The 16,522-nt window shown below is 49.8% G+C and overlaps 4 protein-coding genes and 1 long non-coding RNA gene across 8 annotated transcripts in view; 1 reads left to right on the plus strand and 4 right to left on the minus strand.

Moving 5' to 3' along the window:
• Nucleotides 1–9,348, minus strand: part of HOXA5 (homeobox A5) — a 12,358-nt gene extending 3,010 nt beyond the window's left edge. For 2 of the 3 annotated variants that reach the window (XR_013485248.1, XM_020993375.2), the window contains exon 1: nt 1–1,892. This exon is cut by the window's left edge and continues 791 nt beyond it. The gene's annotated coding sequence lies outside the window, so the exon portion shown is untranslated. Of the gene's footprint in view, nt 1,893–9,263 lie in introns of those variants that run through there. The other variant, XM_020993373.2, reaches the window with a different exon arrangement.
• HOXA3 (homeobox A3) overlaps nt 1–9,353 on the minus strand; it is a 48,883-nt gene extending 39,530 nt beyond the window's left edge. The window contains exon 1 of the mRNA XM_078151017.1: nt 9,264–9,353. The gene's annotated coding sequence lies outside the window, so the exon portion shown is untranslated. The remainder of the gene's footprint in view (nt 1–9,263) is intronic.
• HOXA6 (homeobox A6) lies at nt 1,927–7,668 on the minus strand. The gene is made up of 2 exons (XM_020993376.2): nt 3,686–7,668; nt 1,927–2,192 (listed from the first exon to the last, which is right to left on the minus strand). Exons 1-2 carry the CDS (start codon nt 4,122–4,124, stop codon nt 1,927–1,929), a joined length of 705 nt encoding a protein of 234 aa, XP_020849035.1. The 5' UTR covers nt 4,125–7,668.
• On the plus strand, nt 3,873–10,716 carry LOC110213124 (uncharacterized). 2 transcript variants are annotated; one of them, XR_002325888.2, is made up of 3 exons: nt 3,873–3,961; nt 8,532–8,596; nt 9,284–10,716. It is a non-coding gene; the product is annotated as an uncharacterized LOC110213124 (long non-coding RNA). The 2 variants fall into 2 exon arrangements; XR_013485265.1 differs by lacking the exon at nt 3,873–3,961 and adding an exon at nt 7,853–8,452.
• Nucleotides 10,717–12,116: 1,400 nt separating this feature from the next.
• On the minus strand, nt 12,117–14,688 carry HOXA7 (homeobox A7). Its single transcript, XM_020993377.2, has 2 exons — nt 14,192–14,688; nt 12,117–12,794 (listed from the first exon to the last, which is right to left on the minus strand). Exons 1-2 carry the CDS (start codon nt 14,565–14,567, stop codon nt 12,487–12,489), a joined length of 684 nt encoding a protein of 227 aa, XP_020849036.1. The 5' UTR covers nt 14,568–14,688; the 3' UTR covers nt 12,117–12,486.
• Between the last annotated feature and the right edge of the window lie 1,834 nt (nt 14,689–16,522).

Genomic DNA, 16,522 nt, shown 5'->3' on the forward strand with positions numbered 1-16,522 from the left:
GTGGATGCTGGAGGCTCGGCGCGCGCTCCCCGGGCGCGTTCCCGCCACCAGCTCCCGGCTTTCAGTCGGACTCTTGCGCCACCCTCTGGAGACAAACTAGATCTTCACCCTGCCGACCAGGGTCTGCAGGGCTGGGGTCGAATTGAGGTTACAGCCCATTATAGCAAAATTATTGCATTTCCCTCGCCGTTCCATTAGTATGTACCAGTTGTAAGGACTATCGGCTGCAGATCACAAAACTAGCGATAATGCAAAAGACTGGGGGAAATTGTTTACTTTCATTATTTTGCATTCACTTGCTTTTCTTTTTCCTTTCTTCCCCTCTAATTGTTGGTGTGGGTTGCTTTTTTTGTTTTTTTTTTGTTTGTTTGTTTGGTTGGTTGGTTGGTTTTTGTCCTGCTGTCAGGTCAGAATTCTGCAAAAAACCCAAAATCACCTTATTTTTTTAGGGTGATGCACATTGAACCAATCGGATAAATAAATCTCCCCCTCACCCCAGCAGCTGCAATCACACCTCTTTTCTGCAGGCGCATAAGGGACACTACCCTGCCGATTTTAAATGACAAACATCTAGTAAAGATAGCTTTTGTGTTGTAGTTTTCCGAGGCGAGGTCAAATTCCGTACAATTTTATAGTCCCCTCACAAGTAAATATGACTTTCCTAGATAGCTATTTCAGTCGCTTTAAGGACTAAGCTCAGAGAAAATCTTCGTATTCCAGCTTCCCGGTCTGGCAAGCCCTGAAAGAAAGGGGGTTTCTTGCTGCATACGCCTGTGCCCAGGCTTGGTTCCCCGAAAATGCAGAAGCAAAGATGGGGCGATGCAGAGATAGCTTGACAGACCTGCTTTGAGAATCCTGCTCAGATAAGAACAAATTCAAGGAGAGCCAGAATGGAAGCATTTCAGGGCAGCTCGGTCTGTAGCCTTTATTTCCCTGGGCTCAGAAATTCGAAAGTAAATGACAAAGGTAGCAGAGATAAGGGACCGTCTGGACCAAGCCGATGAGCCACTTGGAAATGCGGAAAGCTCAGGCCAATGTACCACCTCATAAAAACTGCCCCCCTCTTACTGATATTAAAAGGGGGGAGGAACCAACAGCACCCCGGTCTTACGGAACTGCAGCTGGGACTCCCTGTGGCACCGCACCCTCGGAAATATCGGGCTTCTCCCGAGCCTGCAAAGTTCAGTGTCCAGATTTGTTTGCCTTCCTAGAAAGGTTGCTTTTCTTCCAATTAGAGCTAGCCGATTTCATTTGGGAACATTAGTTTTATAGCTCCTTCTGGGCGATTCTTTGTTTGCTGAAAGTTCTTCCCTTGCCCATTTCTGCCCGAGGTCTTTTTGGGGGGAGGGGGGTGCGGGGGACCCCAACTGTCTTTTCCTCCTTTGTTCAGCAGATTTATTGGTTTATGTCTTATTGCATTGTTGCTTCGTGCTGTAAAACTTTTTGTAGACCCCGCTGGACAGCCAGCTCCCAAACACCGTAGGGAGGAGACGACCCCGACCGTAAATGGGACTCTGAAAGGGTTGAAACCTCGGGTTGGTGCTTTCCCCCTCCAAATCAGCTCACAGTTCAGATGCTAAACTAAGCAACTCTGCTTCTGTAGCCGAATCACAGCTACCAGAAGACACTCGGACAATACAAGATGCTCAACAGAAAACAGGATCCTTTCGGGGGGGGGGTGCCTGGTTAACCGACTTTACACGAGAAGGAAAAGAGGGGCTATGTACACAACAGACTCCTAAATTACTCCTATTTTTTGTCTTTTAAAAAATACACAGTTGATTGCAAATATATAGCCTCTCCTCCAGCTTTAGAAATCAACAGACTGTGGATACTTAGGGCAGCAATAGCGTTGGCAGAATGAGAACACAAGGGAGAAAGCCGCTAAGAAGGGGGGAAGGCCTGGGAACTTTGCTGATGCATTCGTTATTCTACTCCCCCTGCCTTCTCCTCTGTTTCTTCGCTGCTGGGCTGTGTGGAATTTATGAGTTTGTTCTCTTTTTTCCATTTCATTCTCCTGTTTTGGAACCATATTTTGATTTGTCGTTCTGTGAGGCAGAGCGCGTTGGCGATCTCAATGCGGCGCCTTCGCGTCAGGTATCGGTTAAAATGGAATTCCTTTTCCAATTCGAGGGTTTGGTATCTCGTGTAAGTTTGCCTTCCCCTTCGGCCGTGGGTGCCATACACAGTACCTGGGAGAAGGAAATATTAAGGGAGTTGACTTGAAAAAAGGTTCTAGGGTTTCAGAAAGAAAGAGCAAGGCATACTCTAAGCTAGCCCCTCTAGTCTCTCCTAGCGAGGCAAGCCAAGAACACCCAGCTATTTTTGCCTTTGTTAATTCTGCAGTGATCAAGATGGCTAAAGAGGTCAATGTTATTTATCCTAGGCAGGGATGGCCTTCTGACTTACAATTATTGCATTGTGTTTTTCTTATCTATGAAAGAAATTCATTACTGCCCCATTATTACTGGAAGCTGGAGAGAGGGAGCCATACTAATCTCACCATATACAGAGATAGAACCATACAATGATATGTGTGTGTGTGCCTGTGTGTGTGTGCACAAACATCTGTGTAGATATCAGTGAAACTAAGTCATCATAGAGAAGCCAAATTGTAAGTAATCAAAATACTCAGCTTTCACAGCTCCGCAGTGATTCTTCCAAAACCACCTTGCACGAAAGAGAATGGAGCATGCCCCCTTTAAAGATAAATGGATTTTTTTTTAAAGGCACAAGACCTAAGTTTCCAAATCTGCTTTAATCCTTCTGTCTTGCTCCAAGAGACTTGTTAGTGGAGTTTTGTGAAAACAGAGGAAATAAGGAGGGTAGGCTTTCTGGAGTTTCTGGAAATTGATGGCCTTGAAGGCAAATAGGGTTTTTAGGGTATCCTCCACCTTAATTAAGCCCACCTTGCTGAGGAGCTGAAGGGCTTCCGGGACCTTCCAGGGTCTCAGAAGGTAGCTATTCAGGGAACAGTTTCTGGAAGAGGGGGAGAGGAAGTAGGAGGGACAAATTCTGAAGCTGGAGAACTGGGTCCTCCAACTGCTTTAGGATGTCAGTAGAAGGGAGTAGATTGGGCAGCTCCATCTATCTTTGCATCTCCAGGGCACATAGGAGAGGGGGGTTTGGTGTGGAGGGAGATTGATCATTAGTGATGTGTGTGTAGAATGCTGGTCCACCGTGGCTCGAGAACTTCACACAAGGATGTTGTATGCGCTCTCTCTCTCTCTGTCTCTCTGTCTCTCTGTCTCTCTCTCTGTCTCTCTGTCTCTCTGTGTCTCTCTCTGTCTCTCTGTCTCTCTCTCTCTGTCTCTCTCTCTCTCTCTCTCTCCCTTTCTCTCTCCTTCCCTCTCACTTTTAGATTGTCCGTGTTATAAGTCCCAAAAAACTTGGCAATGGCAGCCCCCTACCACTCCCCAAAGGTGTCACGTTACATGGAGAAAGGAGTCATGCCTTCCTATAACCTAATTTCCACATTGGATTATTTTTTTCCCCTTTATTTTTTTTTAATCTAAAAGAAAACTTTTACTTCCTTTTTTTCTATTCTCTCTCTCTCTCTCTCTCTCTCTCTCTCTCTCTCTCTCTCTCTCTCTCTCTCTCTCTCTCTTCCCTTTTCCCTTCCTCTCTTCTTTTCTTTCTTTTGTGGAGGTGGGGTTGGAGGGAGAATTGCATGCCAATGACTTACCAGCACAGGAATTCATCCGCTGCATCCAGGGATAAACAGGACTTGTGTACTTCCGGTCGCTGCCTTCGTCATTTAAGATTTTGCCCTGCACGCTGCTTTCGGATTTGTATTGTTGCTCAGGAGAAAAGTGCAGATATTCCCCGTGGCCCCTCTGTTTGCCACTGCCCGAGGGAGAGACGCTACTCAAGTCCTTCTCTGAATAGAAACAAGAGGTGCCGTACTCATAGGACGCTCGATTGCAAGCAATGACCGTGTTGGACTGTTGATAGAAACAAGGTGAGGTGTATGTCTTGTCCTGGAGACTCGATGCCCCATAAGAAGCGGGGAAATGCCTCAGAGCATCATAGCCAGCTGGATAGAGGGGGATTTGCCCGAGGAAGGAGTCCTGTCCATTAGGCAGGCTCCCAGGGAAAGTGGGATTCACAAAATAGGAACTCATTTGCGCTCCCCTCTGCAGGACTGTGATTTGTTGTGTATTAGTACATCTGGCTATAACTATTAGTAGTCATCGAACTGGTTTGTTTCTGGATGGCCGAGCGCCAAAAGCGACAGCAGCAAATAGCACCAGCTGACGGCGCAGTGGCCAATGGGAGCGAGCCGTGGAGCCCGCTCCCCGGGGACCCGCGGCGACCGAGCCAGCAAAGTTACAAACAACCCCCAGCCCGCACACCCGGCAGATTAATGGGCACGCACAGCCAGCCTACCCGCCCGCCTCTCTTCCCGGAACGCCAGCCCAGGGCCGCTGGGGAGGGGGCCGACCTCGGGGCCCAGGGGGTTTTGAGGGCCCTCCAGGCTCCTGGCCCAGGCCTCTCTGCATCTCTCTCTCTCTCTCTCTCTCTGCATCTCTCTCTCTCTCTCTCTCTCTCTCTCTCTCTCTCTCTCTCTCTCTCTCTCTCTCTCTCTCTCTCTCTCTTTCTCTCTCTCATAAGAAATTGGAACTCTGACAGACATTCAGCCAGGAGGGGCAGTGACAACAACAGATCACCCCCCCCCCATATCTCTTTTCATTTTCCCCTGCCACTCGAACAGGACCCTGCTCACTGTAACTGCAGAAAGGGACACATTTGACGAGTTAGGCTCCACCGGGGGAGGCCGAGGTCAGGGGGTCCCTACGTTTACCTCTCCCTCAACTCCCACCCGTGGGCGCTGAAGCCCCACCGTATGCTTTGGGGGAGGGAGAAAGCTCGAGTCTCTTGTTTGCTCACTGCAACTTGGGAAGCAGAGGAGGCCACCTCTTCCCCTCATGTTGCCCCCCAACGAGGCCTGAGGACAAGCCGTTGAGCCCAGCCTGGTAACGGGAGGAAAGGGAGACTCGAGCTTTCCTTGACCTGAGCGTCAGGCACAGCCGCTGTCCTAAATGATGTTCCTGATCCCTGTCTCCTCCCGCAGGCCTCCCCATTCCATTAAAAAAAGTAATAATAGGACTAAGCACATCTACTGCCGCCCCACTCGGACTTTCCCATGTCCCCTTTGAGGCCCCGGACATCTGGGCCACAATGGCCCACAAATCCCCGCTTTCCTCCCACAGCCTAAGTCCCAAAAAAGAGATCCCGAATCCAGCCATTTCCTGCAGAGAAAAGAAGGAAATTGCAAAAAAGAGGCGAGCTTCAAAGGTGTAGGGGCACCCAAAGCCTGTAAGGGCCTCTCCCTATCCCCTCTCAGCTTTCCTGACCCATCAAAATGTTCCCGTTTCCTTTCCCGCAGTTCAGCGCTGCTGTTTACACACTGAAATCGAAATCCAGAGAGGAGTGTTTTACTTACTAAAAAGACTCCTCTATTGAACAAGGCCGTGGGCCAGTACCCGAAGGGGCTAGGCAGCTCTGGCCCTGTTCGGAATCCAGAGGACTAAATGATCGAAACCTGGCTTTCTGAACGTTTGAATTAACTGATACATCTTCAAAGGTCGAAATCTGCGCCCCGTCAGGGCTCGGCGAGCCCAAAAGCTGGGGAGCTCATGTCCTGGATGGAGTTATGATAGCTGCCCCTAGAAATGCTGGAAGCTGCTTGAAACTCTTGGTTATCTACCCCCTTACATTCCCCAGACAGTAAATGAATGAAAGGCACCATCCAGGATATCTTTCCAAGAGGTGTTTCCTCTAGATCTTTGACTTCCCAGCAGATGGATCTATCTCTTAATAAAAAAAAAACGCAGTAGCGTCCCAGTGGCATTTTTATGGTTGCATTTGTGAAGCCTCCTGAATTACCTTTAAAACCCTGAATTCTACAGTGGCTGGAGAAAGTCTATTGATACCATTTTGCTGCATTTCCGGCTGCTGCTTATAAGATCTGTAAAACCCTAGCGAATGTATGCAACTCTCAGCAATATCCTGGTGGTGTCAGCGATATCAGTGGGAGCAGCAATTACCTTCAGTGATCAAGCAGGAACTTTGTTAATCTCTCTTTCTATCCTCCCTCCATTTTTCCTCTCTCTCTTTACACCCTCCAGAATTAATCTGGAAAAAATCTGGTGGATACATAGGTATGTCTACAAACATCCGTAAGTTGTACATATACTGTGTGTGTCTGTCTTTGTTTCTTTATGGGATGCAGCCAAAGTCCTCTTGCCTATTTCCAGAATAAACCCTCTCCCTGGAAAGTTTCACAAAAATAAGTAAAGGCCGGGATAGAGAGGCGAAAATGGGGCATTTTCCTTCACGTATTTCAGAACGGAGGCCAGATGAAAACACAGGAGAGAGAGAAAGAATTTGTATTTTAAAACTACGTAGGAGAAAGTCCTGGTTTGAGTTAGAGTGTTTGCAGTGAAAGATTTAAATAAGGTATTTGTTGGAATCTTGTAAAATATCCGGGGCTTGGTGCTGACTTGGCTATCTGTATAAACATTTCCATTTAATATATGCCCTTTCAATCCCTATAGCTCCCCCAGCCCCTCGGGGTGAGTTGGAATTTGGGGTGGGTTGTCATTGTTTTTTGTGGTTGGCCTAACTTCTTGATATGGTTTTCCCAAGATAAAGTAAAATTCCCATTTCTCAGGGTAAAGGGGAAAAACGTTACATCCTTGATTCCATAGTGACTAAACCGGGGGGGGGGGAATTTTTCTTAATACCATAACTAAAACAAAATTGAAACCCAGCATATTCTACAAGGCTGATGTGCAATAGGTTGGCAGCTGACCAATTTGCTTCTCCATCCAGCTTTAGGTGTTTTTCATGAATAAAAAACAACACACACGCACACCAGGAAACTGGTGTGACCCACACAACAACCAAACGGGGTTAGACCACAGCACGAGGCAGACCCCAGGGGCTCCCTCTGAGGCCAGACGCCTCTCCCGGCTACTTCTCAGCTCTCGCATATCAGTAGAGAGAAGGTGGGGGGGAGAAGGCCACTTACCTTGAAAATGCTCTTCAAGGAGTGGGAAGGGTATCCCCAGGATCTGCCAGGGGCTCCAAGAACCCCACACTCGGCCCGCTACTCCTCATTCTTGCTCGATGAAAGAGTCAACTCCAGCAAGTCCACAGTCCGGCCCACGGCCTCGCCACGCAGCCTCCTTCCCATCAATAGGATCAATAAGTCAGAGGCTGCTAATCACACAGGTGCGGGGGGCCGGCTGGAACCGACCACTCCAAGAAAACCCCTATTTCTCCAGTCACCGACACAAGATAGGTCTGTTCTCAGGTTCAGACCTGGCCCTGGGCGGCCCACGAGCCCCGGAGCTTGCTCTCAGACTCCAAGATCCAAACAGTATTGGCTACCCATCCCCACCCCCCTCCCAGAACCATTGTTTGGATTCCATAGGCCTGAGGGACCTCAGTTTGGGGGAGGAGGCAGCCATGCTATTCAAAATCAGTCCTCTTCAGCCTATGCAACCGGTTTCCAGAAATGTGTAGTTGGGAGTGGAGATGGGGGTGTCCAGGCCATTCCAGGGGCCTGCAGAGAACCAGTGGGGATGGGACGTGATCTATAACTGACCAGGTGCCCTCTACCTCTCTGGGTAGGTCCGTCCCCCCTCCCCCCTCCACTCCCTCACTCCAATAATTCCTCCAAGGGGAAGTGAGAATCCATTCTCTCCAAGGCTCGGCTTCCCCTCGGCTGCGGACGCTCGCCGCTACTGCTCTTGGCCACAGCGTGGCAGCACTGAGCCCCAAGCGAGCCACCATAAATAATCGCACCCCCCCCCCCTGCAGTTGCAGGGGAGCAGACACCGCAGTGCCATGCAAATACAATTCTTTAGCAGCCGAGAGAACACAAACAACGCCGGTGTTAACATTAGGAGTGCGCGCGGCTCCTTCTGAATTACGGTAATGAATACCAAGCTATTCCCGGAGCTCCCAACCTCTGCACCGCTGGCGGGGTGAGGGCTGTTCCTATCCCTCTTCCCTCCGCAGCTCACAACCCGGAGGGCGCCCTGGACCCTGACACACGCTTTATGACGCCCAATATGTTATGAAAACACATCCATTCCAGCCCTACTCAGCTCTCGCTCAATTTTCCTTTTCCTATGAACCATCTTCACACTCCCTTCTTTTTTGAAACAATTTCTTCCCATTACAGTCAGGTACAAGTCCTCTGTTCTAAGATGAAAGAAATTCGCTTATGATTAAAAAGGAGTAGAGAACTCCCAGACTGTCCACAGACCCAGAGAGATGCATACAGATGTGGACACACAGTCATTCAACACCCGTGGAGCCAAACATTCACGATGCAGTACCTGCTCCAAAACACCCAAATCGCACTTGGCCACAGTATAAACCGAACCATTAGAAAAGAATCGTCACCACCACCAGCGAAACTTTCTCCAATTAACACGTAAGCTACTCAACCGACAACCCCCCCCACCCCCGACAATTCCAACAACAAATCCATTTCCTCTATTTTCCCATTGCAGACCTCTCTCCTGGAAAACCCGTACCAAACGAGAAGCTGGTAATTGCAAGAGGGCTCTCTAAATTTGTAAGTCTCTCTCTCTCTCTCTCTCTCTCTCTCTCTCTCTCTCTCTCTCTCTCTCTCTCTCTCTCTCTCTCTCTCGCTTTCTTTCTTTTACCCTGGCAAACTGAATTCACCCAAAATTAAGGGGCTCGGACCCAAATACAAGGCTGGCCCATTTATTATTTTTTTCTTCTTTTTTTCTCCCCTTCTTTTGCCGGAAATTGGTTCCTTCGTTGGTTTGGGGGAGGGGGTAGGAGAGGGAAGGCGGGAATCCGAATTAAATTGAATCACCACCACCAGCACGGGAGGGAGTGAAATCGTCTATGGAAGAAAAGCCCTCAACCCCAAATCGTGGGTCTCTGTGAAAAATCACAAGCCTCTTGATCAGGGACAAACGTTTGTGCCTTGGTAGTACCTGGATTCTGCGCCATGTACATGCCAACCAGATGCCCAATCCAGTATTACTAATGTATGTATGTATAAATGGTTATAATATATACAGTATACACACACACACACACACACACACATATATAGCTATACATCCCCACTCATACACATATATGTGTATATATCTACGTGGGTGTAAATGTCTGTATCCACATCTGTCTCTATGCTCTCCGAAATCCCTCCTGCCAGGGTCAGCTCGAGGGCTGCTAAGCTACGTCTGTTAGTGGTGAACGAGTCTCACCTTTAGATTCTGGCTTACAGGAAGGAGCTCCAGTCGCTCTGACAACTGTCGCTTTGATTGCTGCCCGGGAGACGAATCGCCCTCCTTTTAGTGCCAGAAGAAGCAGGAAATTAGCCAGGTTTCGAGTTGAAAAATCTGCCACTCCAAAGCTTGGGATCCAGCGTGCCCCACCTTCCCTTCCACCCGGGCTCCGGGCAAGGGCTCTGCCGGGCGGTGGGGACTTGGAGGCGGCCCCTGCATCCCCTCCTTCTCCGCTCCTCATTGCCTTCCAAAGAGCAAACGCTATAGGGACTGAAAAGCCTGAGATCCGAAGCAGGACCGAGCTCAGCAAAAGAATGCAGCTCTATTCTCGCAAGGGAAATTATAAAAAAGTTCATGTTCACGGTTGCCATCCACATGACCGACAGCGGCCAATGGAAACCCCGAACAACTCATAAAGTTGTATTGCAAAGTTGTAAATTTTCATAAACAACAACGGATTTATGGCCTTTTCCTCATCACTGAGAAGAGGCAGGTCTTACGGAGGCGCCATCTTACCAGAAAGGCAGCCCCAGAGTGCTAGGCTTGGCTTTTTGCAGATCCACTTTGCCCTCGTTTTTATTTGAGGAGCAATTAGACGCTCTCCCAGCCAGGAGGAGGCCGCGGGGAAGGCCACTTGGCAGAGGCAAGCCAAATAGAGCTCTGCCTCTAGTTCAGCCCTGAACTCCCTTCCTCTCCCTCTCTTCCCTCTCAGCCTGCTTCATCCTCCTTCTCCTCCTCTCTTCCCCGGCTTCAGGGGAGCTTTAGTGAATTTCGATTTCCTGGGAACCTTCTTCTTCCCCAGGACTTTTTTGCAGCAGCAGCCCCGGGGATGGGATGAGATGGCCTAGAATGGGTTGGAATGATCTGGGATGGGATGGGACAGCAGTGGATGGGATGAGAGACGACAGCCAGCAGCAGGCCCTGCCACAGACAGCTCAGCCATCGAGTCTCACACTTTTTTGTCCTGTTTGCAGTCTGGATCCTGCACCTCGAAGGATGGAATCAGATACTCAGGGGGGCTGATTATTCAGCTTGGCTGGACTAGGCTTCTGAGCTGGGACAAAATCTGGAGCTGAGGAGAGGGACATGTTTGGGAAATAGGGGAAAGCCAATTTGGTGATGGAAGCTCCCTTCCTCGAACCATCCCCCAGGACCCTACCATGAGAAAGGCGCAGATTTGGGGGTACTCTTATATAATCGAAAGGGCAAATGTTGGCAGATGGAAATGTCTGTTCATGTTCACATGTATCCGTGCACAAATACATATCCACATATGTGTGTAAATAGCACATACTTGTGTTCTTATACCATATGCCCATATCACTCAAGTTATATTTTCCCTCTTTTCTGCCCTCCCTCCCCAAACCCTTTTATTTCCCCCAGTGCTTTTTATGGTGCCTGGCGGCGAATAAAGAAACCTGGTCTATTGTCACCAAGCATATATTTTATTTTTTCTATGTTAACATAAACCACATTTTGAGGGGGCGAGACTGGAACAGTCACCTCCACAGAGTTCACACACACGGTTAGGACTCTCAACACCTACATAGACTGCAGCGCCAATGTTGACGAGAACACGAGAGAACACGAGAGACAGGGGCAGGAAAGGAGGCAGGGGCCAAGCCTGGGCAGCTTCAACAGGGTGTTATAAGCACCCTGCCCGATTACCTTGCTACAGGAGTTAGCAACAAAACATCACACTACAAAGGTATCCCAATGAATGACAGTTTTCCCGAGTCAGGACAAGGTATTACAAACAAGCTTCAAGACAATATCAATGGCCCCCTAAACTCATTGAAATATACAGGATTCGTTATTGTAGGAAAAGTCAGGGTAGCAATATTAAATACACTAGTAAAGGGGCAGGGCACGGGGTAGGTTGGAGAGGTGAGAAGGACAAGTATAAGGTGTGTATGTAAGTATGGGGAAGGGGGAATGGTCACTTTCGACCGAAACTTGGTTCAAAGGATGTTGCAGCCCTTGGAAGGCTGGCCAAGCAGAAGCCTAATAGGGTGCCAGCCGAGGGAAAGAGGATGCCCTCCTTGCCCCCTCCCCAAAAGCAGACGCATTTTCTTCTGAACTCGGAATGGTCAGGCAAGGAGAGGAAAGCGAGTTTGCAGCATATGATTTCATTTAGAATCGCTTTGGAATAAATATATTATTATCATTATTATTATTATTCTCAATTTAAATAGAAGCCAGCGAGCCCTGGTCCCCAGTTCTCTGCCCAAGCTAAGAAGAAATGCTCCTCCACAGTCAAGTGGACTAAAAGCCTTTTGTGAAAATATTATGCTTTTCTTTTTTCCCCTTTTTTTCTCTTTCTTGTTTTATTTTTATTTATTTATTTTTTAGTCAGTCTTCTTTAACATCTAATCCTTCTCGGATTTCTAAAGTACAGTCATAATGAAGGAGTTAGGTAGGTGAAGCAAAAAAACAGGTAGTTTGGAAATCAGATAGGTAGTACAGCCCATTGCTGGAGTGTAGTGGTTGTCTAGATGAGTGTGTGTGTGTGTGTGTAATTGTGTATTTTGTGTATTTGTGTGTTGTCAGAACGTCTCCCCCTTCCTCACCTTTGCTCTTATTGCCCTTTCAGGAAGGAAAATGAAAGAGACGATTCTGAATTGTGAAACGGAAGCCCAGTGCTCTGGGTTGGCATAACTAGGTAGTTTGGTGGGCGCCTGGACGCCCGTGCCCTCTTCATCAGGGGGTGACCGAGCCCAAGGGCTCTGTTAGGTAGTTTCTCTGAGCGCCAGCGCTGTGTGCCCGTCGGGCTCCCTCGGCCAGGGGTAGGGATAGCAGCCACGGGGCCGAGGGCACCGACTTGGCGGGGGGGGGGGGGGCCGGGGGGGGCAGAGAGTCCGGGCCTGTGCGGGCTCAGGGCAGACGAACACAGCTAGGAAACTCCAAGGGACCCAGGGAGGAGAAAGAGGTGGAAGGGGGAGGGGAGAGGAAGACACAAACTAGACACCTCGCCTTCCTGGAGTACCTCAGCACAGCCAGCCTTGGGAGCTGAGCTAGGAGGGCGGAAGGCTTGGGGGCAGGGGGGTAACTAATTGTGGGGAGAAGTTTTTTTTTCTTTTTTCTTTTTTTTTTTAAATAAAACTGGTAAGTCTCATAAAGACGCTTTTCCGACTGTCACGTGCATCCATCAGACTCCACAGCTCGGCTGGGCGGCTCGGGCTTCCTCCCTTCAGCTCCAGCCTCATTCCTCCTCCTCCTCTTCCTCCTCCTCCTCCTCCTCTTCTTCCTCCTCCACTTTCCCCGCCGAGGGGGTGGTCGAGGCGCTCTCCGTGGCGACCGGGGCTGCAGATCCCGCGTCTTTGTGCTCCTTTTTCCACTTCATCCTCCGGTTCTGGAACCAGATTTTGATCTGCCTCTCCGTGAGGCACAAGGCGTGAGCGATCTCGATGCGCCGCCGCCGGGTCAGATAGCGGTTGAAATGAAACTCCTTCTCTAGCTCCAGGGTCTGATAGCGGGTGTAGGTCTGCCTGCCCCTCTTGCGATCCGGACCTGCAAGCAGTGTCAGGCACGGAGAGAAACAGCCAGAAGAGGATTAGCCAGGGACCAAGAGGACAAATACCTTATTTCCCCCAGGCTCCCAGATCTTTCAGCCCCCACCCCCTCTTTCTCTTGCCTCTCCCGCCGGGCCACTTGCCCTTCCCTCCCCGCCTCCAGCCCCAACCTTGAACAGTTCTCCAACTACTGCTGCCCCTGCTTGTCTACTAAGTTTTTTTTTTGGGGGGGGAGGCGGATGGGAAGAGAAGAGATTTTAAAAAACAGATCTTCATAGGGGTGGGGGTGGGAGAGGAAACATCAAGTCCCGTCCAAACTTTAGAAGGCTTTTTTTTTTCCAGCCGGCTAAGTTTCCACAATGCCTGCTCTGACAAAGGGAAGTTAGCAATATAGACTGCGGGCAAGTTAGAGTATATCTCCTTTTCTAGTCGAAGAGGGCCCAACAACCACCGGAGCCAATGCAAATATCTGACAGTTACAGATGTCTTTGGAACCCTTCTCCATTCACTCCTGTACCCACAAACATGCCCAGCTACCAAAGCAGCTTCCCTGGGCAGCTGGGCATCTCTCCCCAATCCAGCTCGACTTGGACCCCATGCCTTTTTGTCCCCTCAGCAGCTCCCTCCTGTCCCCCTTCGTCTCTCTCTTTCCCTAATCCTCCTGCAACCTTTACCCCCAAATCTGCCCGGGCTCCAGGTGGTGGGGGCGGGGGAGGGTGGAGGGTGGCTCAGAAACTCTCCTCTCTCCATGGAGGAAGAAAAAGAAAAAGAGGGGAGTAAAAAGGGAAAAGGAAAGAAAATGGCGAACGAATTCACTTAATGTTAAAAATTCCAAAGCAAACGGAGTTAAATAAATTTACGAGGATAGAACCCATTAATTGGGTAATAAAAAGTTTTATGATACTCATTTACATACAATGCTACGGGCTCTCTACGCAATGGCGCCTCTGCTATAATTAAAACCACGGAGGCTGGCTCTGACAGGAGTCACTTGGCTCCCCGTTTGCCTGCCTGCCTGGCCTCTGCTCTCCGGCCCTGCCCCATCCTCTCATCTCCCCTTTCCTGTCTCGTTTCTCTTGTCTCCTTCACTGTCCCGTCCTTCCTTGCCCTGTCCGGTCCTGTCCTTCCCTCCTCTTTTCTTCTCCTCTCTGTCTCCTCTGCCCTATCCAGTCCTCTCCTTTCCTTTTCTGCCCTGCCTGTCCTCCTCTTCTCCTCTGTCCTGTCTTCTCTTTGCTCCTCTCCCCTCTTTGCTCCTCTCCCCTCTTCTGCCCTCTTCTCTGCTGTCTCCTTCCTTGTGCAGTCCAGTTGTCTCCTCTCTCCCTCCCTCCCCTGTCTCCTCCTCTTCTCCCTCTCCTCTGTCCTGTTCTCGCCTCGCCTCGTGTCCGCTGCCCCTACCTGAAGACCTCATCCAAGGGTATATCCGGAAATTGGTCTCTGCCTGGCTGTGCAGGGCGCTCGTCTCGGCTTTCTCACAGCTGCCTTTGGTTAGGTCATTGCAGAGGACGGGGATATTCTGATCAAAGGACGAGCAGTGCAGGTTGTAGGCGTCTGAGCCCAGGCCGTATCCGGACGAGAAGGGGCCCGGATAAATGGCACTGTTCACATTGTACACGCCGGGCACGGAGGAAGCGAAGGCGCCCGCGCCCGGTCCGTAGCCGCTTCTCTGAGAGTTGGTAGCAAAGGAGCAAGAAGTCGGCTCTGCATTTTGGAACAGAGAAGCCCCAGCCGTATATTTGCTAAAAAGCGCATTCACATAATACGAAGAACTCATAATTTTGACCTGTGATTTGTTGTCCGGCAGGCTCCCGTGTCGGTTTTACGAGGTAGCGTGATATATGGTAACATTACACCCCCAGATTTACACCAAACCCCATTTTCTTTTGGACGGAGCTTGCCTCTAGCACGTGACCGGTCATATGACGGCCTCCGCCAATCTCCTCCTCCATCACAGGTGGTAGAGCTCAGGGTGACTCCAGCCTCCCTCCTAGCATGGCAGGGGAAGAGGCTCAGACGGGGGAGAGAGTGTGTGTGCGCTCCGTGCACGGTGCACCCTGAGTCCTACCTAGGGTGCGGGCCACGGGAGGCCTGAGCGCGCGAGCACCCTCGGGACCTGGGGCTCTCTGGACACTTGCACCTCTGCTAAGGATGACCACAGGCAGCGAACCTCTCCCTTACTGGAGCCGAAACAGTATTCAACCCCTCTGCCCTCCTACGGCCACCCTCCCCCCTTCTGCTCCCAAACAGTCGTCTCCTCTCGACACTGTTCCCCCTACCTAACTCTCCAGGCTTCCCTCCCACCTTTGCCCCTCCCCTAACCTCTGCAGGGCTGGGACTGCATGGCCAAGGTGGCGACCTGGGTGCCTTGGGGCTGTTGCCCCGAGTATGTCTGCTGTCTGTCAGCTTTATTATCTCATTCTCTATAACGGCCCGTTACAGTCAGGGTATCTTATTTGAGCTTGCCAAGAAGACACGGTCGCTTCCAGATGCAATTAAAATTAAATTTTAAAATAAAACAAGTCACTACATTAAATTGGAACCATGCGTCTCAAATGGAGTCAAAGTTTCAAAGGAATCTCTAACTGGGCGATTGCGGCATTAATATTGTACCCCGAAGGAAGAAATTAAATATCCCTATATTAATGACTCTAATTTGCAAAACGGATTGACTAAGCCACGGGCTTTCCCCGTCCTTTCCACTTTCCACCCCCACTCACTTCTTGGTCATTAGGGCTACCTTCCTCCAGGAGTTGCCTCTCTGAAAGAGGAAGACTGCCTTTGTGTCCATCCACTCCCTTTCCACTCCAGTCCAACCAGCTGGCTCGGCTGGAGAATTTAGGATCTCTCTGAGGCCAGTTTTGGCCTTCCTTTGTTCTGTGACCAGCACCCTGCATAACTGGGGCAAGGGAGCCGACACCAACCATAACCCCTTTTACCGCTCAACTCCCCCAAAAAACTAGGCCGTTGGCCTCAGTCTCAATAGCTTCGAGGACAAATCGGAAAAGTGAATTGGGTTGAAGAAGGATGCCTTCAGCCAACTCAGCTCCATTGACTCTCGAGTGAGTCTGTGTCTACATACACACACACACACACACACACACATACACACACATATACATACATATATAATATTATATGCATGCATGCATGCATGCATGTATGTATGTATGTATGTATGTATGTATGTATGTATGTATGCATATGGTCATGTACTCTGGCAAGAGGACAGGTCCAGAAAACAGAAACTCTAGCTGAAATGACGGCCACTTTTGTACACTTCTCAGTAACTTCATAGCTTTGTCTCTTTGGAGAATCAGTTTAAATAAGGAGGGAGGGAATGGGAAGCCTCATATGACAAGTCTTGCTTTCACCCTTCCCAGTTGCTTCCCAGACTGTTTTTCCCAAGCTCCCTTACACAGTCACATGCGCACACCAGTGTATATACACACTTACCTTTCCCATGCTCCGATGCAGGCCACCTTACTACCCCCCCACCAAAGGCAAGCCAAGAAAGTTGTTTTATTCCCCCACCTCCAGCCCAGCCTGCCTTCCAACAATGGAAATGCCTCTCCATTGAGGATGTCGGGGCGAGCCCTTCCTCTAAACGGATCGTAAAATGACTTTGCTGCGGCCCTCAGACAGAGGGCTCGGGTCAGGACAGCTTTTACTGCCCGGCTATATTGCACATCATAAACTGAAGGGAGCACAATAGATTACCCTGGAAATTCT

This window comes from Phascolarctos cinereus, unplaced genomic scaffold (genome assembly GCF_003287225.1).
Source record: "Phascolarctos cinereus isolate Bilbo 61053 unplaced genomic scaffold, phaCin_HiC Scaffold_1;HRSCAF=81, whole genome shotgun sequence".
Lineage (NCBI taxonomy): Eukaryota > Metazoa > Chordata > Mammalia > Diprotodontia > Phascolarctidae > Phascolarctos > Phascolarctos cinereus.